Below are 25,373 nucleotides of genomic sequence, written 5' to 3'. Positions count from 1 at the left end.
GACTTACGGTCATTACTGTGGAGATCTTATTTAAGAAAGATGATTAAAATGGGGAGTGGCAAGTAAATTGAGATTCACCTCCTTTCTAATGTGAAAGGATATTCAGCGTTGGCTTTATTTTGTGTCTTTCAGAATTGATTAGCAGCAGGGTGGTGAAGTAGAATAGTAATGGTTCTGAAGTTCTTAGTTATCAGTGGCAGGCAAATATTATAATAGGCTCATCACATGAAAGAGGTGAGACTGTATAGCTACTTCTGACCTTAAATCCCCATTGGGGATTTCATATCTACATGGTTACTACAGTTTCAGATCTGAGGAATTAGAGGCTCTTCTGGATAAAATAATCTCTCCTACATCTTTTTCTGCCTCCATCATGATCCATTCCTGTTGGGCCATATAAGATCAAAGTTTTTTTTTTTTTTTTTTTTTTTTTTGAGACAGAGTCTTGCTCTGTCACCAGGCTGTAGTGCAGTGGCACGATCTCAGCTCACTGCAACCCCCGTCTCCTGGGTTCAAGTGATTCTCCTGCCTCAGCCTCCCAAGTAGCTGGGACTACAGGCACACGCCACCACGCCCTGCTAATTTTTGTATTTTTAGTAGAGACGGTGTTTTTCACCATGTTAGCCAGGGTGGTCTCGATCTCTTGACCTCGTGATCCGCCCACCTCGGCCTCCCAAAGTGTTGGGATTACAGGCGTGAGCCACTGCGCCCAGCCAAGATCCCAGTTTTTAATAAAAAACTTTTCTCATAGATAAACTTGAAATAATTTTGAGGACAAGGTAAAACTGTCATTTGTTTTCCATGCTGCCTGGGAGGCTTGTAGTATTTATTGAATGCAAGTGGAATTCATTTGACGTATGCATCAGAATTAGTTTAAAAATTGGGATTGTCTTTCTTAGACAAATTCAGAGGTCATCCAAAGATAAAGGAGAGAAGTGTTACAGCTCTTTTAGAATTGTCTAGCAGGCTTTCCAGTTTTTGCTGGAAAGCCCCTCTTCCCCTCCAAAAAAAAAAAAAAGAAAAAGTTAAAGAAGAATTAAGAGAAATAACACGTGTAAAATAATTTTAAATAAAATGAAAAGAGTAGTAAAAGTATGAAAAAATACAAAACTACTCATCATTAAAGGCTGAGCAAAATCTTTTAAAATTAAAAACATATGCTCTAAATAATTCCGAGCAGGAGTTGGCACATTTTAAAAACACAAAGGTTCAAATAGTAAATATCATAGGCTTTGTGGTCCATATGGTCTTTGTCACAACTATCCAACTCTGCTATTATAATGCAAAAGTAGTCATATATAATAGATAAATGAATGAATATGGCTGTATTCCAAAAATATTAAGGAACACTAAAATTTGTTGCGTATTATTTTACATATCACAAAATAGTCTTCTGATTTTTATTTTGAACCATTTAAAATGTTTTAACCATATGAATTTTAGGATTATTTTTCTATTTTTATGAAAAATAATGTTGGATTTTGTGTGTGTGTGTGTGTGTGTGTGTGTGTGTGTGTGTAGACAGGGTCACACTCTGTTGCCCAGGCTAGAATGTAGTAGCTCTCTGTAACCTCGAACTTCTGGGCTCAGGTTATCCTCCCGAGTGGCTGGGACTGTAGGCTTATGCCACCACACCTGGCTAATTTTTAATTTTTTTTTTGTAGAAACAGGGTCTCCCTGTGTTGCCCAGGCTGGTCTCAAACTCCTGGGCTCACGTGATCCTCCTGTCTCAGCCTCCCAAAGTGCTGGGATTACAGGCTTGAGCCACTACATCCAGCCAATTTTGGAATTTTGATAGGGATTGCATTGAGTCTGTAAGTTGTTTTGGGTAGGATGGACATTTTAACAATATTAACTCTTCGAATTCATGAACACAGAATATGTTTCCATTTGTGTCTTCAATTTCTTTCATCAGTGTTTTAGTAGTTTTCAGTGTACAAGTCTTTCACCTCTTTGGTTAAATTTATTCCTAAGTATTTTATATTTTTATAGCTACTGTTCTCTTGGTTTGTTTTTCAGGTAATAAGTGTTTAAACCATTCTTAGCTTGCAAAGGTGATGAGCTGGATTTGGCCATGGACCATAGTATACTGTCTCCTGGTACAAAGGAAAGGGTTAAATAAGGGTTGTAGGATAAAACCACCAGAGCCTAAAACCTCAGAGAATGGCACGCAAAGATGGCTTGATATAGTAGAAAGAGTCTTTGGGGCCAAACTGACTTGCTAGTTTTGGGAATCTTCTTTCCTAATCTGTAAAACTGGAAAAAAATAGCTATATTTATATGGTGGTTGTAGTAGTTACCTTTGCTGTATAACAAACCACCCCTAAAAGTTAGTGGCCTAAATCAGTAAACATTACTCTTACAATTCTGTGGTTGGCTGCAATGTTCTTAGAGTCTGGGCTGACCTGGCTAGGACTAGATTGTCTAGGTCCTAGAATCTAAGATAGCCTTACATGTCTGGGGCCTCAGACTGAGGTAGCTAAAGTCCACTTCCATGTGACCTATTATTCTACAGGCGACTAGCCCTAACTTGTTCACAAGATGGTAGAAAGATCCCAGCAGCAAGAGAGAGCAAGCCCCAAAGTGCAAGAAAGTACAAGCGTCAGCGTGCTGTATGTTTGTTAGTGTTACACTGGCCAAAGGAAGTCACATGAGTAAATCCAGAGTTAATGTGGGAAGGGATCAGAAAGGTGTGATTCAGTTCAGTAACTGCGGCAGTCTGCCACGGTGCCTAGCACCTAAGGAACTCAGTAAATTTTAGATCCTCCTTACATTTGTCAGACAAGTGAAGAATCTGCCAGCTGTGATGACTCATCTTTTTTTTTTTAGCCAGTCCCTAGTTTTCTTACATTATAGTCACTGTTCTTGAAACTTGCTGTATGTCATTTTAGGGAGATGAAGACAAGACTACTAAACTTTTGAGAGCTGACCATGTGCAGGAACTATTCTAGGTTTTTGACATATACCCCTTTTTTTTTCCCGTAAATTCAATGAGTGGGCACCCCTCAAATGTGAATGAGCCCTAGGGCTTTGGGAGAGCATACATGTACTATTATTTAATTCCCAGGATAGCCATGTGATAGTTGCTTATTTGGTCATTTTACAGTTTGAAGAGCCCATACACAGATGTTAATTAATTAAAATTTGCCCAAGGTCATGAGTGATGATGTTTTCAAGCACAGGCAGTATCAGAACCAGAGCCCTGTTCTGTGCTTCTGTTTGGGAGGAATAAGTGTGTATGACAACATACTAAAGGATAGCAGTTAAGCAGGATTAAAAGATATTATAGTTAAATGCATTTATTGAACACGTACGATTTACTTTTCACTTTACTTGACTATTTTATAATTTTTGTCAAAGCGTGGTCAGATTAAGCTTTTAATCATTCGCTCTTAATGATTCAGGTTATGTTGTTGAGGGTTTGAAAGTCAGCATCTTAATCTGATCATTGAAGCAAAGAGAAAAATGCTTCAATAAATGGGTTGCCCTGCTGCTTAAATTCTTAACCATTGTACTAATCAAAGGGTATCTTCATTATTTTACTTGCGTACTCTGCAATGTTTAAGCCTTTTTCTTTTCTAGTATTTTGCTAGCAGATGAAAGAATGCTGTCTAGTGGCAACAAAAGGTGACAGCAAGTATGGGGGAAACAAATATTTCATTTATTTGTTGTCGTTCTGTCTTTTGACTTGAATTTCCAGGGATGAAAAATGCAATTGTTTGTGCCTTTTTTTTTCTTTGAAGGTAGTAGGCAGTATTCTGAGTTAGTACTTTAAAGTACACACAGGCAAATTTTATATAATCCATTCAGTAAGTATTGTGTGCTGGCTGCTGTTGTAGGCATTGGGAAAAGGGTTATGAATAAGACAGGGACTTGTGACTTAGATTCTAGTGCAAGGGAGATAAACACAAAAGGATAATTTTAGATATTTATTGGTGCTATAAACAAAACTTTGCATGCCAAATAATTGAAAAGTTAAAAAATATAAAAAATTTTTTAAAATAAAACTTGATAGGATGGAGTCTTGAATCATATATTTTTTATTTCAGCCACTTAAGTATCTTCTCTGAAAACCATGGTGCTAGATGCAACAGGATAATTAAATATGAGTAAATGATTAGTACTCAATTGTTCTCAGACATTATATTGGTGTTTATATTTGTAGTAGGGATAGAGTTTGCAAGGCAAGGATAAGTGAAATACATATGAATAACTGATATAGGACTGAATAAGGTAAATGCATTAAGGAAACATAAATAAGGCTGGGCGCGGTGGCTCACCACCTGTAATCCCAGCACTTTGCAAGGCCGAGGCAGGTGTGTTGAGGTTAGGAGTTTGAGACCAGCCTGGCCAACATGGTGAAACCCTGTCTCTACTAAAAATACAAAAATTAGCTGGGCATGTTGGCACATGCCTGTAATCCCAGCTACTTGAGAGGCTGAGGTGGGAATCGCTTGAACCCAGGAGGTGGAGGTTGCAAGTGAGCCAAGATTGCACCATTGCACTCCAGCCTGGGCGACAAAGTGAGACTGTCTCCAAAAAAAAGAAAACATAGGTAAGTCTTATTTGGCTAGTGATTATGTTACTAATATTCAAATAGAATGAATAAAGGGCATTGTAGTGCCAAATAATTTAGCCCTACATTAATAATTTGCTATGATTGGCAATCAGAATGGGCTGATATTTACATTTTAGTTTTCTCTCCAAAGATACGCTTGCAGTTTCCTTCATCTCCTTCCAGTTAGTGAGTCAGTTAACAATACTGATTTTGAGGAGTTTGAGAGCATCCTGACCATCATGGTGAAACCCCATCTTTACTAAAAACACAAAATTAGCAGGGCATGATGGCGGGTGCCTATAATCCCACCTACTTGGGAGGCTGAGGCAGGAGAATTGCTTGAACTCGGGAGGTGGAGGTTGCAGTGAGCCAAGATTGCGCCATTGCATTCTGTCCTGGACAACAAGAGCGAAACTCCATCTCAAAAAAAAAATATATTGATTTTGTTGTTATAAATGTACCCTAAGGATGGTTAAACAAACAAACAAAAAGGTTATGTTTGAGCTCCCCAAAAGGGGTCTACAAGTAGGTGGTCTAGCTAGAAAATACCAGCTAGAAGAATTTGAGAAGGGAGTAATAAGTATAAGTTTTTTTTGTTTTTTTTTGGTTTTTTTTTTTTTTGGGGGGTGGGAGACAGAGTCTCACTCTGTCGCCCAGGCTGGAGTGCAGTGGTGCAACCTTGGCTCACCACAACCTCTGCTTCCTGGGTTCAAGCGATTCTCCACCTCAGCATCCCGAGTAGCTGGGATTACAGGGGCCCACCACCATGCCAGGCTAATTTTTGTATTTTTAGTAGAAACGAGATTTCACCACGTTGGTCAGGCTAGTCTCGAATTTCTGACCTCAGGTGATCCACCTGCCTCGGCCTCCTAAAGTGCTGGGATAACAGGTGTGAGCCATCTCGCCCAGCCTAATTTTATCATCTTAGGTAGTTGTGCATATAATAATTTCATTGTAAATTCTTTCAGTTGTTTTTATGTACTTTATTTTGATGTACATAAATCACCTGACTTTGATTTGACTAACTCAGGTTGTAAGAGAGAAAACACCGGTATAATGCTTCTTTCTGAAAAAACAGGAATTTTTAAGATTGATTTTGATATGCTTACGGTTGAGATGGAGACAAACTTTAGGACTCCCTTTACATATTTTTTGCATTACACAAAACTCTGTGGCTTTTCTTCTAATAAGTATAGGCAGGACCAATCTATACTTCAATGAGATCTAACAAGTAGACCTACCTCAATTAGCCAGGTTTTTAGAAAAGCAGTAATTATTTTTCTTTTAAGTTAAAGAATAATTTAAATCAAATAAAAACTTGTATTCAGATAAGCTTTTATTCTAAGTAGTTTAAACTAATAAAACTTTGCTAAATGTGTTACTTTCACTCTTATTTTAAAAATCAGTTTTATAGAATTTGCCTAAGCTAAAATTCACCCTTTTTGGTAGAGTTCTGACTTAAAAAAATTTTTTTTAATTGTTCTTTTCTTTTTTAAAAAATTAATTTTAAAACTAGGAAATGCTCATTTTTCCTTTTTTTTTTTTTTTTTTTTGAAACAGAGGCTCGCTTTGTCGCCCAGGCTGGAGTGCAGTGGCACGATCTGGGCTCACTGCAAGCTCCGCCTCCCAGGTTCACGCCATTCTGCCTCAGCCTCCCGAGTAGCTGGGACTACAGGCACCCGCCACCACGCCCAGCTAATTTTTTGTATTTTTAGTAGAGACGGGGTTTCTCCATGCTAGCCAGGATGGTCTAGATCTCCTGACCTCATAATCCGCCCACCTTGGCCTCCCAAAGTGCTGGGATTACAGGTGTGAGCCACCACACCTGGCCTACTTTTTTTTTTTTTTTTGATAGATAGTTCTGGCTTAGTCGCCCAGGCTGGAGTGTAGTGATGTGATCTCAGCTCACTTCAGCCTCCACCTTCTGGGCTAAAGCCATCCTCTCGCCTCAGCCTCCTAAGTAACTGGGACTACAGGCGCACACTACCATGCCGGCTAAATTCTGTATTTTTTGTAGACATAGAGTTTCACCATGTTGCTGGTCTTGAACTCCTGAGCTCAAGCAATCCACCTGCCTCAGCCTCCCAAAATGCTGGGATTACAGGTGTGTGCCACCGCGCCCGGCCAAGTTCTGAAATTTGACACAGTCATGTAACTCACCACAATCAGGACACACAGCGTTTCTATGAACCTCCACAAAATTCATTTCTGCCGCTTTGTAGTTAACCCTTGCATCACCTTCTAGCCTTTGACAAACCACTGATCTGTTTTCTGTCCTGAAGTTTGCCTTTTCCAGAATAAAATATAAATTGAATTATAGCCTATTTCTGGACTTTATTCTCTTCCATTGATCTGTTTGGCAATCCTTTCACCAATACTACAGTGTCATCATTACTGTAGCTTTGTGTAGTATTTATTACTTTCATCGTGTATTTATTTGTCTCATGGAATGAATACTTTTAATTGGAGTTAATATTTTGTTAATGTTTATCATCAGTATTTTAAAATTAAACCTTTTTTGCGACTACTGTAGGTTCACATGTAGTTGTAAAATCATTGTTTCCTGGCCAGAAATGGTGGCTCATGCCTGTAATCCCAGCACTTTGGGAGGCCGAGGTGGGTGGGTCACCTGAGGTCAGGAGTTCAAGACCAGCCTGGTCAACATGGTGAAACCCTGTCTCTACTAAAAATACAAAAATTAGCCGGGCGTGGAGGTGGACGCCTGTAATTCCAGCAACTTGGGAGGCTGAGGCAGGAGAATCGCTTAAACCTGGGAGGCAGAGGAGGTTGCAGTGAGCCGAGATTGCGCCACTGAACTCCAGCCTGGGTAACAGAGGGAGACTCTGTCTCCAAAAAAAAAAAGAAAAAAATAGTTTCCCTCATGATATTATCTTGCAAAATTATAGTACAGTATCACAACCAGAATACTGACATTGATATAGTTATAATACAGAACATTTCTACAGGGCTCCCTCATATTGCTCTTTCTCTTCAGATTTTCAATTTTCTGAAACAGATACGACTTGAAATCTATATTGCCAGTAACTTTCAAATTTAAAAACCTTATTCAGGTTCTGTGATTCATGAAGTGAATTTTACACAAATGTTTATAAAGTGATCAGTGTTTAATAAATATCTAGCACACCTAATAGATTGCCTTTCCTTAACAGCGGGATTTGCCTTGGATGCATATAATGGAAGTGTTTAATGGCATAAACAGAATGGAAGTTTTTGTCTTGTGTAAAATGAGTCCAGAAGTGTGTAGTGTAGGGCTGGTATGATAGGTCCACAAAGTTGTCAGGAACTCAGGCTTTTATTTGTTTTCTGCTTCATCATCCTGTTGTTGTAACAATCGTTTTCATTGTTCAGGATGGCTCGAAATAGAGGAAAGACAAGAAGCCTTTTCCTATGCATTTTTCACATTGAGGCCGGTTAGTTTCAAAATACTGTTACTATGTTGAAACAAAAGATCACATGTCAAATCTGTGGTGGCTTTGCATACTTAATGTGTTGTTGTCTCTGATCTTAAAATGTTAACCTTGCTGTAAGGAGGCAAGACTATCTTACATGTTTGTGTCAATATGCTGGCCGGCACAAAGCTGAGCCCACAAACAATTGAATACCTATTTATTTGAATATACTACTTAGAATTTTAAAGTTTTTGGTAGTTTTAATTAATTTGGTTGATTCTGCAGCCACACTAATTAATAAGGCTTTAATAAGATACTTTTGAATACTAAAGAGGTTAAGCAGCATATTAATAATATCCAGATATTTGGAAACTAATTAGAAATATGTAGGTTTTAAGCCATGGATTTTGTGTCTAGAATTTTTCTTTCTAAAGATTTTTGTGGCTGGGCTCAGTGGCTCATGCCTATAATCCCAGCACTTGGAGAGACTGAGGCAGGAGGATTGTTTGAGGCCAGGAGTTCAAAACAAGCCCAAGCAACATGGCAAAAACCCATCTCTACAAAAAAAAAAATTAGCTGGGGTGGTGGTATTCGCCTGTAGTCCCAGCTACTTAGGAGGCTGAGGTTAGAGGATTGCTTGAGACTGGGAGGCGGAAATGGCAGTGAACTAAGATCACACCACTGCACGCCAGCCTGGGCAACAGAGACCCTGCCTCAAAAAAGAAAAAAAGAGACTTATTAGTATTATATATATCTTTTAATAATGGATTTAGTCTTCAGTAAGAATCTAGTGATTATCATCTTGTGATATTTAGACTTATAATAGGTCAAATGCCAGTTGGAGAAATAATAAGGTTCTGTAGTCCATAAAGGGTCTCAGAACAGTTAAAAATGAAACATTCTTTTAGGCCGGGCATGGTTGCTCATGCCTGTAATCCCAGCACTTTGGGAGGCCGAGGTGGAAGGATTGCTTGAACCCAGGAGTTTGAGGCCAGCCTGGGCAGCATAGCAAGACCATGTGTCTACTAAAAATAATACATTTTTTTAAAAGGAAACATTCTTTGAGCTACATTGACGTATTTCTCTAAAAAAGGAATTATAAACAAAGCAATCTTTTCCTTTTTTCTCATTGACAAGTAATTGACATAATTCACACTCTTTTTGTGTGAATAGCTGACTCGCTCAAATGCTCTGGTTTCTTCCACTTAAAATGAGATATCACATAAACTTAATTTAAGGTTTTTGTTTTTTAACTCTAAACTTCAAATTAATCAGTTCACTGTTAGAAAATATTGACTTAATTGTCCAAGCATAGTATTTTTTATAAATATTCTTGCAATTGTATTACTAGAAAATAAAGGTTAATGAGGCAGAATGGGGAGCAGTTGTGAAGTATGCTATAGATTCAGCATATTCAATTTTTAGAGACCCAAACAGAGGGTCGGTCTCTTATTTCAAGTAGGTCTTCCCAGGCTTCTAGATCTTCTTTCCCTTTGCTGTTAACTATTTACCTTCTACCCCAAATACCCTGTAGAAATTCTGCATGTGTCTCAGTTATAGAAAGTTTTATAATTTGCTTTTGGTCCATTGAATTTTTGAGATATAAATTTAAATGGCTACTAAAAATAGCTTTTTAGGGGAAGGTATATACATTCCAGACTATCCTCATAAAAAGCTATTTCCAGCTGGGCGCAGTGGCTCACGCCTGTAATCCAACACTTTGGGAGGCTGAGGCGGGCAGATCACCTGAGGTCGGGAGTTCAAGACTAGCCTGACCAACATGGAGAAACCCCGTCTCTACTGAAAATACAAAATTAGCTGGGCGTGGTGGCGCATGCTTGTAATCCCAGCTACTCGGGAGGCTGAGGCAGGAGAATTGCTTGAACCCGGGAGGCAGAAGTTGCAGTGAGCCGAGATCGCGCCATTGCACTCCAGCCTGGCAACAAGAGCGAAACTCTGTCTCAGGAAAAAAAAAAACAACTATTTCCATGTTCAGCTTATTACAGATTTATGACTAATTAATGTTGTGCCCTTATACTGTACTTGCTCCTGTTCCATAGTCTTGCTTTCACTCTGAAATATGTTTAAGTTGTTAGTACTTTAAGGAGCCTCGCATTGCCTGGGCTTAAAGTTGTGAAACGCCCTTGGGTCAACATAATGCTTCCATTCCCTTCAACTCTAATAATAGAGTGGAAAATTAGAAAGTATATGGGCTTAAGAGTCACACAGTTAAAGTTTTGGCTGTACCATTACTGGTTGTGTGACTGAGAGCAAATTACTTAAATCCCTGGGCAGGGTGCAGTGGCTCATGTCTGTAATCCTAGCACTTTGGGAAGCAAGGCGAGTGGATCACTTGAGGTCAGGAGTTTGAGGCCAGCCTGGCCAACATAGTGAAACCCTATCTCTACTAAAAATACAAAAATTAGCTGGGCATGGTGGCGCGTGCCTGTAATCCCAGCTACTGGGGAGGCTGAGGCAGGATAATTCCTTGAACCCGGGAGGCAGAGGTTGCAGTGAGCTGAGATCATGCCACTGCATTTCAGCCTGGGCAACAGAGCGAGACTCCATCTCAGGAAAAAAAAAAAGGAAAAAAAAAAATCTGAGCCGGAATTTCATCTTCTAGAAAATGTATAACTTATGGAGTTGATTGATATATAAGGAGAGACATATATGTAAATTACATATTTAATCTGGCACACATGAATGCTAATGGTAAGGACTCTTAATCATTAACTTCCACTGTGTTCTCAAATAATGGAGCATAACTTTAATTCAAATAGTTTCTATGCTCTTGAAGATCCTCTAGCTGGGTCTTAATTCATGATTCTCTGTTTTTTTACATACACCCCTGTAAACTTCTTTGAACTCCCTAGAATCAAGAAATGGTAGCAAGTAGCTGTGAAAGACATAGACTAAGTCTCTAGAAATCTATTAGAAGGTGTTGACTTGGCATCTTGAGTAACATAAGTTTAGCTAAGTACCTATGGGAAGGGCTAGCCTTGACTAGATTGACAAGGAATGCTACCGGTGGTTTGGTTGTGCTACAAAGTCAATAGTAGCATTGACAATAATTACTACAATTTATATAATTTACTTCTGGGCAATGTCCCTGTGTTGCACTGGTTTCCTTCTCCCTAATTCCTCTGTCAGGGAATTGTATTTCTTTCTGTTGGTTTTAAATATATTAGTCCTCAAATTATTGTAGCCCTGTGGGACCTACTGTGGTCAGTTGTTCCCACTGATGACTGTCAGACCACTTTAGGCCTCACATCAACTGTAATTGGGTTCAGAGTAGACTCATTTACCCTGTATTTGCCTCATGACCACCACCACTGTTACCACTTAAGGGGCATTCACCTGGGCTCTGCCAGCAAAGATCATCTCTGTTTCTAACTTGAGCAACCTTGTCATAGGGTCCCTGAAAAGCTTCCTTCATTACTTCCCAGAAGCCTTAGTAATATTATGAGCCCTGATAGATCTGATATCTAAGCCTTTCAAAGGCAGATCCATTTGATTTCTTTCATATTTTTTACAGCTCATGTTACTAAAGTACAGAGCCTTTTTATCAATAGGCTACATAATTACCTAACAGGTTTTGATATGATTTCCTGTAGTTGTTCCTCTTGAGAAACACTGGTTTATTTCTACCAGTCATGGTGAAAGTCAGCCTGCAGTTCTTTAGACATCATTTCCCTTTGCTACCAATGTAGGATTGGTAATTGAGCCTCTTTTCAAGCTTTTAGAATAAAAAAAGTTGTTTTTTTAATTTTAGTAAAATAAACATAAAATTTTTAGTATTTTTGTCATTTTAAGTGTGCAGTTCAGTGGCATTAAGTACATTCACAGTGTACTTAATGTTGTACACAGTATTGCGTAAATATCACCACTATTTCCAGAACTTTTTCATCATCCCAAACAGAAACTCTGTAGCTATTAAGCAATAACTCCCCATTCTATCCTTCCCCCAGCTTCTGGTAACCTTTATTCTATGTTCTTTCTCTATGAATTTGCCTATTCCAGATACTTCATATAAGTGGAATCATATATTTGTCCTTTTGTGGCTCATTTCACTGAACATAATGTTTTCTTTTTGTTTGCTTGGGGTTTTTGTTTTGTTTTGTGAGATGGAGTCTCGCTCTGTCGCACAAGCTGGAGTGCAGTGGTGTGATCTCTGCTCACTGCAACCTCCGCCTCCTGGGTTCAAATGATTCTCCTGTCTCAGCCTCCCGAGTAGCTGGGATTATAGGCGCGCGCCACCACGCCCAGCTAATTTTTGTATCTTTAGTAGAGACGGGATTTCACCATGTTTGGTCAGGCTGGTCTCAAACTCCTGACCTCGTGATCCACCCGCCTCGGTCTCCCAAAGTGCTGGGGTTACAGGCGTGAGCCACCACACCCAGCCAAGCTTGGGGGTTTTTTTTGTTTGTTTTTCTTTGAGACGGTGTCTGAAGTGTAGTGGTGCACTGCAGCCTCAACTTCCCAGGCTCAAGCGATCTTCCCACCACAGCCTCCCTAGCAGCTGGGACCACTGATGTGCACCACCACACCTGGCTAATTTTAAAATTTTTTTTTTGTAGAGTTGGGGGTCTCACTCTGTTGCCCAGCCTATGAACATGTTTTCAAGGTTCATCCACATTGTAGCATATATCAGAATTTTATTCCTTTTTATGTCTGAATGTTCCATTATATGTATATACCACAGTTTGCTTATCCATTCATCTGTTGATGGACACTTGGGTTGATTCCACCTTTTAGCTATTGTGAATAATACTGCTATGAGCATTGGTGTATGAGTATCTGAGTTCTTGTTTTCAATTCTTTTGGGTATATACCTGGAAGTGGAATTACTGGGCTATATGATAATTGTATGTTTAATTTTTTGAGGAATTACCAAACTGTTCTCTGTAGCAGTTGTACCATTTTACATTCCCACCAGCAATGCACTAGTGTTCCATTTTCTCTACATTCTCACTAACACTTGTGAATTTCTGTGTTTAAAAAAAAGAAAAAATATATAACCATCTTAGTGAGTGTGAAGTCGTATCTCATTGTGGTTTTGATTTTGTATTTTCCTTATGACAAATGATGCTGAGCATCTTTCATGTGCTTATTGCTGTTTGTATCTTCTTGGAGAAATGTCTATTCAAGTCTTTTGCCCGTCTTTGAATTGAGTGGTTTGGGGTTTTTTTTTTTTTGAGTTGTGAGAGTTCTTCATATATTCTGCCATCTCTTTGTCTGCCTGGGTATCAGGGTAATTCTGGCCTTATAGAATGAATTAGGAAGCATTCCCTCTTCTTTAGTTTCTTGGAAGATTTTGAGATAATGTATGTTAATGCTTCTGTAAGTGTTGAATAGAATTCCCCAGTGAAGCCATCTGTTCTTGGGCTTTTCTTTGTTAGGAAATATACATATATACATATATATATGTGTATATATATATGCGTGTGTATATATACATATATATGTGTGTGTATATATATGTGTGTATATATACATATATATATGTATATATACACACATACACATACATACATACATACATTTTCTGAGACAGCCTCTGCCTCCTGGACTCAATGATCCTCCAACCTTAGCCTCCCAAGTAGCTGGGACTGCAAGTGCACACCACTATGCCTGGCTAATTTTTGTATTTTTGTAGAGGCAGGGTTTCTCCATGTTGCCCAAGCTGGTCTTGAACTTCTGGGCTCAAGCCATCTCCCTTCCTCAGCCTGCCAAAGTGCTGGGATTAGGTGTGATCTGTCGCACCCAGCCAGTATTCTCTTATAACCTTTTTTATTTCTGTAAAATCAGCAATAATATTCTCACTTTCACTTCTGATTTTAGTAATTTGAGTCTTTTTTTTTCCTTCAATTTTTTAAAAAGAGCAGCTTGAAAAGCACCAAGACTAGGATGTTTAAATTTAATTGAACTTATGTAAATCTTAGTGAGGGGAAATGAGTAGAAGGTAGAAGGTAAGATGCTTTGAGGACTTTGGGTTGACCCATATAGTATACATTTTGTTGATTCTTAAGCCTTAGGGTGCTTTGGAACCAGTTATGTTTTCTTTTGTTTGGGTGTAGAATTATTTGTTTGTTAAATGGAAGGAAAGATTAAACAGCTAAGCCTGGAATGGGCAAGGTGCAGCTAAATCTGAGGAAGAACAGGAATAAAAGAACTAATTGCCTCTAGTATCCTTGCCATCTCTTCTGTCTTACAGATTTTACCACCTTTCACTGCACACTGTCTCCTCCATGTAGCAGGATATATGGCTGCCGACAGCACCAGAATTTTATCTTACAGATTTCATGGTGGGAGACAAGGACTGATTTTTACCTTCTAGATTCCAAGTTTAAAAATCTTAGAAAAGATATATGAGCTCAGCAAAGTAGTGCCTACCCTGTATCAGCTAAATCTGGCCATTATTTTGGGAGAACATGGCAGCTCTATTAATAGCCATTTGGAAGAGGGTAGAACATGGGAAGAATAAAGTTCCCAGGAGAATAGAGCTGGTAAAGGAGACAGGATATCAAACAGTATATCAAAATTTGTTGATGGTATGGTATAACCAAATGAATGATATAGTCAGCAAAGTATCTAATCTTGAACCACTTTTTCTCAGAGAATAGAGATTTAGCCCAATGGTAGGTATTTATGTGCTTAGAATATTTGTAGTTAATAAAACCTTCCCCAGGATTGCATAAGAGTTGTAGAGGCTGCAGCCTGGCCAACATGGAGAAACCCCATCTCTACTAAAAATACAAAATATTAGCTGGGCGTGGTGGATCGTGCCTGTAGTCCCAGCTTCTTGGGATGGTGAGGTGGGAGAATCAGTTGAACCCGGGAGGCAGAAGTTGCAGTGAGCTGAGATTGCACACTGCCTGGGGGACAGAGTGAGACTCAAAAAAAAAAAAAAAAGGAGTTGTAGAGATATACCATAAATATAATTCCAGCAATGCTCTCTCTCCTTTATATTTACTCCCTACTGTATCTTGCAACTCTTTTTTTAATGACTTTATTGAGGTATATTTCACATACCATAAAATTCACCCATTTAAAATGTACAGTTTTAATTTTATAACATTTTCAAAATCTCAGAAAGAAAAGCTTTGCCCATTAGCAGTCACTGCCCATGGCCCTCCTGTCCCCTTACACTGCCCCTGCCATCCCCCGCTGCCAAGTTTCTGGTACCTACTTTGTCTATCTTCTCTCTAGAGATTTGCCTAGATTTTATATGAAATATAAATATCCAGATTTCTGGATATTTCATATAAATGGAATCCTATGATAGGTGGTCTTTTGTGTCTGGCCCCTTTCATTAGCATAATATTTTCAAGATTCATAAATATTGTAGCATGTATCAGTACTTCATTCCTTTTTTTTTTTTTGCTGGATAATATTTTATTGCATGGTATATACCACATTTTAATGATCAGTTGATGGATATTTGGATTGTTTATAATTTTTGGCTCTTATGAGTAGTACTGTTTTGAACATTTATGTACAAGTTTGTGTGGACATATGTTTTATGTCTCTCAGGTATATAGCTAAAAGCGGAATTACAGGGTCATATGGTAAATCTTTGAGGAGTTGTCACACTGTATTTCAAGGTGGTTCTACATCCTCACCAATACTATTATTGTGACTGTCTCAATAGAGATTAAACCTCCTTGGTTACATAAACTCCCTCTAGAGAAGAAATGGATTTTTTTGACCACATTTCTAGAAGTTGAGAGTCAGACAATCAGTAATCTAGAGCTGAGATGAAACACCAAGGGAAAGTATGTATCAACCAAGAGATATGCAGTAGCACTTTGGGGGAATCACTATATATTTTGGTAGTATGAGGAGATCAAGAAGCAGGCAAAGACAGGGAAAAAGTGTGGTCAGGGAGGTAGGTTAGATGATGAATAGGTAAGATTTTGAACCATAAAAATAGAGGTGGAATTTTTTAGTAAGGGGGTGGATAATGGTTTACAGAAGATTAAGACAACTAATACAAGACTTTGGATTTGTTGACCAATAGTTAGATTATTGTGACTTTCTTGGGACAAGTTTTGTATATGATGACCAAAATTGTAGGAATGGTAGGGAAGTGGAGAGACAATATAAGTCACACTTTTGAACCACCTGACAGTAAATGGAAGGAGAGGAGACTTCACTGATGGATGAATAAGTCCTGAGAGAAAAGGATACATTAAAGAGCAGATTATAAATTGATAGGAAGTTGCTATTAATTTATTTTTTAGCCAATGAAATGGTCTTTTTTTATTTTTATTTTTATTTATTTTTGTTTATTTTTTTAGATAGTCTCACTCAGTCACCCAAGCTGGGGTGCATGCAGTTGTAGGATCTGAATAGCTGGAATTACAGGTGTGCAGCACCACCATGCCTGGCTTTTTTTTTTTTTTTTTTTTTTTCCAGAGACAGAGTCTCACTCTGTTGCCCAGGCTGGAGTGCAGTGGCACAATCATGGCTCACTGCAACTTCCACCTCCCGGGTTCAAGCAATTCTTGTGCCTCAGCCTCCCAAGTAGCTGGGATTACAGGTGCATGCCACTACACCCAGCTAATTTTTGTATTTTTAGTAGAGACAGGGTTTCGCCATGTTGGCCAAGCTGGTCTTGAACTCCTGGCCTCAAGCAATTGATCCGCCTTTCTCACCCTCTCAAAGTGCTGGGATTGCAGGCGTGCAAATGGTCTTTACAAGAAGCAAAATGTCTACAGAGCAGGTACAGATGCAGATTATCTTTGCTTGGCCTTTCCCTTGCTTTGGCAATCACTATGCTTCCATATAAGGGGATATTTATAAAAATTGGATTGTTTTTGTTCTTGGAATCTACTTTGGCTTCCGCAATGCCAGGTCCCTCTAGGGAATGAGAAGAAGAGACCATACCCTGGAGTCTCTAGAAAGCTAGAGATAGATAAAAACTTTCCAGGATATTGAAGAGCATGTCTTTTAGCAGAGGAAAACTGAAGATACACAGGAGGAGAAATACAATGCAACGGGATAAAAGAAGAGGTTACAGGCTGGAAGAGAACCCTTCTGACATAAGAATATGAACAATTATGAAGGATATGGACATTTGATGTTGAGAAGGAAGTCAAAGAGCCTAAGTGAAGATCTCTTCTTTCATTTTCTAATGTTAAAGCACTGAGACTGGGACTTGAGGAAAGGAGAAAGTTTTGGAAATCTGTTTTGAGAACCAACAAAAGTTATCTCAACAGTAAGATCCTAACCTTGAATTCATAGTAGACTCATGGTTTCAAGGCAGGAAGTAAAGAATTTGGAACAAGAGGGAGTGTGGAGAGAAAACAGGTGCTGTCTTTTCTAGCATTGAAAATTAGCACAATAGAGATGGGATTAAGGAGTTTTTTTTGTTGTTGTTGTTGTTGTTTTTTTTTGAGACGGAGTTTCGCTCTTGTTGCCCAGGCTGGAGTGCAATGGCACAATCTTGGCTCACAGCAACCTCCGCCTCCTGGGTTCAAGCCATTCTCCTTCCTCAGCCTCCGGAGTAGCTGGGATTACAGGCATGTGCCACCACGCCCAGGTAATTCTGTATTTTTTTTAGTAGAGACAGGGTTTCTCCATGTTAGGCTGGTCTCGAACTCCGGACCTCAGGTGATCCGCCCGCCTCGGTGTCCCAAAGTGCTGGGGTTACAGGCGTGAGCCACCACACCCGGCAATGACTTTCTAGACAGTTAACTTTAGTTAGGAATATAACTGCTGAGAGAAACAGACATTTTCACAATAATAGCTGGAGACTTCAGTACTCCACCTTCCATAATGGATGGAACAACCCAGCAGAAGTTAAGAAATAGAGGATCTGAACAACACAATAAATCAACTAGACGTAACAGACATAAACAGAACACTCAACCCAACAACAATACACATTCTTCTCAAGTGCACATGGGATATTCTCCAGGATAAACCTTATGCTAGGTCACAAATTTAGTCTCATTGGATTTTAGAAGGTAGATATCTGTATTAGAGTTTTCCAGAGAGACAGAACCAATAGGAGATATTTATCGAGAGAGAGAGAGAGAGATAGGAGAAGGGATGGGGAGAGAGTATGGAGGAGGGGACACTGGTGCAAGTCCGAAAATCCAAAGGCTGGTGGACCTGGAGTTGTTGATGTCCAAAGGCAGGAGAAGAGAGGTGTCCCAGCTCCAGAAATCAGAATGAATTTGTCTTTTCTCTGCCTTTTTGTCCTGTCTGGGCCCCCAGTTAATTGGATGGTGCCTGCTCACATTGAGGGAGAATCTTCCCTGACTCAGTCCACTGACTCACACAGCACTCTTCTGTGGAAACACCCTAATAGACACACTTAGCAATAATACTTTAGCGACTATCTGCTTTTGCCTTAATGCAGTCAAGTTCACACCTAAAATTAAGCATCACAATCTCATACAAAGTATCTTCTCTGACCACAACAACATGAACTTAGCAATCATTAACAAAGGAAAACTAGAAAATTCACAAATTTGTGAAAATTTAAAACACACTCTTAACCAGTGGAGCAAAGAAGAAATCCTAAGGAAAATTAGAAAATAACTTAGAGATGAATGAAAACAAAAATATACCAAAATTTATGGGATACAGCAAAAGCAGTGCTAAGAGGGGAGTTTGTAGCTATAAATCCTTACATTAAAACACAAGAAAGATCTCACATCAGCAACCTAACTTTACAACCTAAGGAACTAGAAGAACAAACAATCCAGAGCTAGCAGAAGGAAGGAAATAATATAATTTTGTATAATCTTGATAAATTGAGTTTTAAAATAGTTTTACACCTTTAAATTATATCTAATATTTGCTTAGATGTTACAGATTTTCTTTTTAATTAAATTGTTTAAATCAATCAGCTATAGCCTCTGCAAAACAAAATAACTAGTTCAAAACAATTCGACTGCTCTGACATGTTTGGCTATAAAATATGAAATGATTTGCATTTTTAAATGTATCATTTTATTTCAGGTTGCAGTGTAGGATTTTGGAAGTCCTCCCTCCATCACATCAAAATGGTTTTGCTAATGGACATGTTAACAGTGTGGATGGAGAAACTATTATCATCAGTGATAGTGATGATTCAGAAACACAAAGCTGTTCTTTTCAAAATGGGTAAGTGATTTTTATTAATTTTTAAATTATTTGGCAGATTGCCTAATGATATTCCATTGAAATAACTTTTTTTTTGAGATAGAGTTTCACTCTCTTGCCCAGGCTGGAGTACAGTGGCTCGATCTCAGCTCACTGCAACCTCCACCTCCCAGGTTCAAGTGATTCTCCTGCCTCAGCCTCCTGAGTAGCTGGGATTACAGGCACCCGCCTCCATGCCCAGCTAATTTTTGTATCTTTGGTAGAGACAGGGTTTCACCATATTGGCCAGGCTGGTCTCAAACTCCTGACCTCAGGTGATCTGCCTGCCTCGGCCCCTCAAAGTGCTGGGATTACAGGCATGAGCCACCGCACCCAGCCGAAATAACTTTTCTTTCATCCTTTCCTTTTTTCCTTCTAGTCATACTATGGTATAGTACCCATCTAAACAATCTAGTTCAACAATGATGTTAGAATTTTCAAAATTGAAATTTTCCTAGTTCACGCTACTCAGCTGTTGAAGAGCCTCATTCAGTCATTTATACATCTCCCCCACTCTCTTTTTTTTTTTTTTTTTTTTTTGAGACAGAGTTTCCCTCTTGTTGCCCATGCTGGAGTGCAATGGTGCAATCTCGGCTCACTGAAGTCTCCTGGGTTCAAGCGATTCTCCTGCCTCAGCCTCCCAAGTAGCTGGGATTACAGGCATGCACCACCACGCCCGGCTAATTTTGTATTTTTAGTAGTGACAGGGTTTCACCATGTTGGTCACACTGGTCTCGAACTCTTGACCTCAGGTGATTGACCCACCTTGGCCTCCCAAAGTGTTGGGATTATAGGCGTGAGCCACCACATCTGGCCCCTACTTTTGTTTACTTGAAAAAATCCAGTCTGTACTTTAACAGTCATTCTCTTTGGGGCACATAATAAAGAAATGCTGTAACCACCTAAAATTCAGACAATTGATGGTCTGTGTCAGCTGGGTGCTGTTGGAGAAAAATCACACAAACATGTAGCTAGGAATTTAAAATCTCAGCTGAGTCTGCAACCAATTAAAAGTTCTTTTACGTGTTTTAGCTCAGCAACCTCTTCTGTTCTCCTCAATGACTATTCTAAATCGTTATTTCTCCATTCTGGTCCCTTTTGGGCATCTCAAACTTCAAAATGCTTTCTCCCACCTGTCTTGTGTCTTTCTTGGTTTCCTATTTTTAGTGAACAGTACCATAATGTTTAAAAAAGAAACCTGAGATCACTCTTACCTACTTCTCTTAATTACTTTGCTCCTGAAATACCAGTGTTGATAAGTTCTGTCTTTCAGAAACTTTTAGTTCAAGTTCTCATTTGGCCTGACATTAACTATTATAGCTATAACTAGCATTTGAGAATTGACTGTGATCAGGCACTGTGCTAAGTGCTTTATATGCATTTTGGTCAGTTCTGGAACAGTGTTGTAATTCTAATTTAACAAGGAAAAACCTGAGACTTAGGAAGGTTAATTGGCTTTGTACAAGGTCATCTAACTAGCACATTGCCTGACAGAATAATTTTTAGGTGAGTGAATGAAGCATGACATGGTCCTGTATAAGTCTTTTGATACATCTCTTCTTTTTTTTTTTTTTTCTGAGTTGCTGCTTTTTTTTTTTTTTTTTTTTTTTTTTTTTTTTTTTTAAAGAGATGGAGTCCTGTTCTGTTGTCTAGGCTGGAGTGCAGTGGTGAGATCATAGCTCACTGCAGCTTCAAACTTCTGGGCTTAGGCAGTCCTCCTGCTTCATCCTCCCAAGTAGCTAGGACTACAGGTGCGTGCTACCATGCCTGGCTAATTTTTAATTTTTTTTTTTTTTTTTTAAGTAGAGACACAGTCTTGCTATATTGCCCAGGCTGGTGTCAAACTCCTGGCTTCCCACCTCAGTCTCTTGAAGTGCTGGGATTACAGGCAGGAGCCACTGTGCCCGGCCAACTTGCTACTATTAACCAGAAAAATAAATTACTGTATTACTTGTCCATGTCTTCCATTAAATATAGGGTTTGGGATGCAAAATTTGTGGGATTTATAGTAGTAAATGTATGTCCTTTAGCATGTCTGACAGTAGTTCATATGTTTTGTTTGGACAATGTCAAAGATTGTAACCTTTAAATGGAGTTAGTTATAAATCAGATGAGTGTATACATAGGTACAAATATAAGTAAACATGCAATTATTCATTAATAATAATAAATACAAAGTCTCTAATTTATTGGAATGCCTCTTGAAAATTTTAATTCAAGATAAAAAAACTAAGCCCAGTCTTAAAGAATTGAACACAGATTTTGTATATGAAAGGTATTTTTAAAATTCCTGTTTAAATATGGTAAGCATTTATTTATCTGAAAAATTTTTTTTGAGATGGAGTTTCGCTCTTGTTGCCCAGGCTGGAGTACAATGGCATGATCTTGGCTCACTGGAACCCCCCATCTCTCGGGTTCAAGTGATTCTCCTGCCTCAGCCCCTCTAGTAGCTGGGATTAAAGGCATGTGCCACCACGCCCAGCTAATTTTTGTATTTTTAGTAAAGACGAGGTTTCTCCAGGTTGGCCAGGCTGGTCTCGAACTCCTGACCTCAAGTGATCCACCCACCTTGGCCTCCCAAAGTGCTGGGATTACAGGTGTGAACCACTGCACCCGACCCATGTACTAACTTTTTTTTTTTTGAGACAGAGTCTCACTCTGTCGCCCAGGCTGGAGTGCAGTGGCGCAGTCTCGGCCCACTGCAACCTCTGCTTCCTGGATTCAAGTGATCTCCCGCCTTAGCGTCCTGAGTAGCTGAGACTACAGGCGTGTGCCATCACTCCCAGCTAGGTTTTATATTTTTTAGTAGAGACTGGGTTTCACCATGATGGCCAGGCAGGTCTTGAACTCCTGACCTCAGTTGATCTGCCCATATCAGCCTCCCAAAGTGCTGGGATTACAGGCGTGAGCCACCGTGCCCAGCCCCATGTAGTAACTTTTCATATACTTTTCTAATTCTTTTAGGTGCTGTGAGGTGATCTGAGATGAGGACTGTGTAGATTCTGGGGGTCAGCATGCTGTTATTCAGCTCATGAATGTCCCTTTCTTTTTTAGATTTGAACATGAGCTACCTGCATATTTTGTGGCTAATTTGTTACTTTGAATACAAAGCACATTAATTCAAAATTTCAATTAGTAAATATTTTGCCTGTTATAAGGTAGCATTTTGAAGAAGACTTCCATTGGTGAATCCTACTTGTGACATTTATAGGAAGTTTACTACAAAGTATGATTGAATTTGCCCATAGGAGCAATCAGTCATAATTTCCTGACTAAATAGACTGTGCCATATCCCTTGTATACGGATACTTGGAATAGACCCTTGATATGAGAAAAGTGAATAAGTTGATGAATTATTTTTTGTTTTTTGTTTCTGTTTTTGAGACAGGGTCTCACCCTGTCACCCAGGCTGGAGTGTGCAATGGCGTGATCTCAGTTCACTGCAGCCTCGACCTCCTGGGCTCAAGCCAGCTTTCCTAGTAACTGGGACTACAGGTGCACACCACCCATGCCCAGCTAATTTTCTGTATTTTTTGTACAGATGGAGTTTCATCATGTTGCTCAGGCTGGTTTGGTATTCCTAAGCTCGAGTAATTCACCCACCTCAACCTCCTAAAGTGTTGGGATTACAGGCATGAGCCCCCATGCCTGGTCTAGTCAATTATTTATTCACAGGATTTTTTTGTTTTGTTTTGTTTTTTTGAGACAGAGTCTCACTGTGTCACCCAGGCTGGAATGCAGTGGTGAATCTCAGCTCACTGCAAACTCCACCTGCCTGGTTTAAGTGATTCTTCCACCTCAGCCTCCCAAGTAGCTGGGATTACAGGTGCATGCCACCACACCCAGCTAATTTTTGTATTTTTAGTAGAGACAGGGTTTTGCCATGTTGGACAGGCTGGTCTCAAACTCCTGACCTCAGGTGATACACCCGCCTTGGTCTCCCAAAGTGCTGGGATTACAGGTGTGAGCCACCACACCCTGCCTATTCACAGGTATTTTTATTTTTATTTTGAGATGGGGTTTTGCTCTTGTTGGGCAGGCTGGAGTGCAATGGCGCGATCTCGGCTTACTGCAACCTCTGCCTTCCAGGTTCAAGCGATTCTCCTGCCTCAGCCTCCGGAGTAGCTGGGATTACAGGCATGCACCACCACACCCGGCTAATTTTGTATTTTTAATAGAAATGGGGTTTCTCCATGTTGGTCAAGCTGGTCGCGAACTCCCAACCTCAGGTGATCTGCCCGCCTTGGCTTCCCAAAGTGCTGGGATTACAGGCGTGAGCCACCCCGCCTGGCTCACAATTATTTTTAACTAATTCGTCTATGATTAAAGAATCTGAGCCTTCACTATACATCAATATCATAAAATACGTACTTGTTTGTGGATTGCTACTGCTATATCTAGACATCATCAGATACCACAGGAAGGGTGAAACATAGCTGTCTTTGGACCTTATTATTTCTAAATTAATTCCCTAATTTTTAAAAGTTCTCTAATTTGAGTAATAAATTGACTTCCAGGTAATTTTCCCTGCCATCAAAACATAATCTGGATTTTCTCATGTTTTAGTAGGTTGTCTAAAGAAAAGGGAAGGGAACAAGTATTCATTTATTTTTATTCATTTATTCATTAACATTTTTTCATGTTAGGCTTATAACAACACTCACATAAATTGTTTTGTTTCTTAGAATCATTCTGTAATGGTAGATGGACATATCCTCATATCACTTAGTAGAAATGGAAGTTCGGAATTAGGAAATTTGCCCAGCATCACATGGCTCATTATGTCTACAAGATATATGCAGTGTTGTCAAGATGTCAGTTCTTCCCATCTTGATCTATAGGTTTATCCCTACTTAATTTGTAGGTTCAATGCATTCCCAATCAAAATCCCAGCAAGTTATTTTGTGGATATCAGCAAACTGATTATGAAGTTTATATGGAGAGACGGGAGACCCAGAATAGCCAACACAATATTGAAGAACAAAGTCAGAGAACTGACACTACCCAGCTTCAAGACTTACTCTGAAACTACACTAATACATAAAGTGTGGTATTGGTGAAAGTATAGACAGATCGATCAATGAATCAGAATAAAGACTTCTGAAATAGACCCACATAAATGTAATCAACTGACCTTTGACAAAGCAGCAAAGGCAAAACAGTAGAGAAAAGATAGTCTTTTCAATCAGTAGTGCTAGAAAAACCTGGATATCTACATGTAAAAAAAAAAATCTAGACATAGACTTTATACTTTTTACAAAAATTAACTCAAAATGGTTTGTAGACCTAAGTGTAAAACCCCTAGAAAACATAGAAGAAAAGCTAGATGACCTTGGATATGGTGATAATTTTTTAGATACAACACAAAAGGCATAACCCATGAAAGAAGTAACTGATAAACTGGACTTCATTAAAATTATAAACACTTTTACTCTGCAAAAGACCTTGTCAAGAGAATGAGAAGTCAAGCCACAGAGTGTTTTGCAAAAGATAATCTGATGAAGGATTGTTATCCAAAATATACAAATAACTCTTAAATCTCAATATTAAGACAATGAGGGCTGGGCACCATGGCTCACGCCTGTAATCCCAACACTTCGGGAGGCCAAGAGGGGTGGATTGCTTGAGCTCAGGAGTTTGAGACCAGCCTGGGCAACATAGTGAAACCCCCATCTCTACAAAAAACCACACAAAAAAATCAGCCGGGTATTGTGGTGTGTGCCTGTAGTCCCAGCTACTCGGGAGGCTGAGGTGGGAGGATGGCTTGAACCTAGGAGGTGGAAGTTGCAGTGAGCTGATTGAGCCACTGCACTCCGGCCTGGGTGACAAAGCCAGACCCTGTCTCAAAAAAAAAAAAAAAACGAGGAACCCAATTAAAAAATGGCAAAAGATCTGAACAGATACCTCACCAAAGAAGCCATATAGATGGCAAGTAAGCATATGAAAAGATGTTCAACATCATATGTCATTAGGGAATTGTAAATTAAAACAACAATGAGATATGACTATGTACTTATTAGAATGACCAAAATCCAGAACACTGACAACACCAAATGCTAGTGAGCATGTGGAGCAACAGGAACTCCATTTATTGCTGGTGGAAGTGAAAAATGGCATAGCCACTTAAGAGGACAGTTTGGCAGTTTCGTATAGTACCAAACATACTTTTATATGATGTAGCAATTGCATGCTTTGGTATTTACTCAAATGAATTGGAAACTTACATTCACACAAAAACCTGCACATGGATGTTTATAGTAGCATTATCT

At 39.2% G+C, this 25,373-nt stretch overlaps 1 protein-coding gene and 1 non-coding gene across 16 annotated transcripts in view; both read left to right on the top strand.

The window, feature by feature from the left end:
* BAZ1A (bromodomain adjacent to zinc finger domain 1A) overlaps positions 1-25,373 on the top strand; it is a 174,992-nt gene that overhangs the window by 82,324 nt on the left and 67,295 nt on the right. For 14 of the 15 annotated variants that reach the window (XR_010151086.1, XM_063793303.1, XM_054666477.2 and 11 more), the window contains one exon: positions 18,943-19,086. Coding sequence is in view for 13 of the 15 variants with exons in the window: in XM_063793303.1 (XP_063649373.1) it covers positions 18,943-19,086 (144 nt within the window). In the remaining 2 variants the exon portion in view is untranslated. Of the gene's footprint in view, positions 1-17,394; positions 17,513-18,942; positions 19,087-25,373 lie in introns of all 15 variants that reach the window. The other variant, XM_063793309.1, reaches the window with a different exon arrangement.
* LOC112205424 (U7 small nuclear RNA) lies at positions 934-994 on the top strand. Its single transcript, XR_002939385.1, has one exon. It is a non-coding gene; the product is annotated as a U7 small nuclear RNA (small nuclear RNA).

The sequence above is a fragment of the Pan troglodytes genome, chromosome 15, assembly GCF_028858775.2.
Source record: "Pan troglodytes isolate AG18354 chromosome 15, NHGRI_mPanTro3-v2.0_pri, whole genome shotgun sequence".
NCBI classification, from domain to species: domain Eukaryota; kingdom Metazoa; phylum Chordata; class Mammalia; order Primates; family Hominidae; genus Pan; species Pan troglodytes.
Note: the sequence above shows the minus strand (reverse complement) of the source record. Positions and strands in the feature narration are given on the sequence as shown.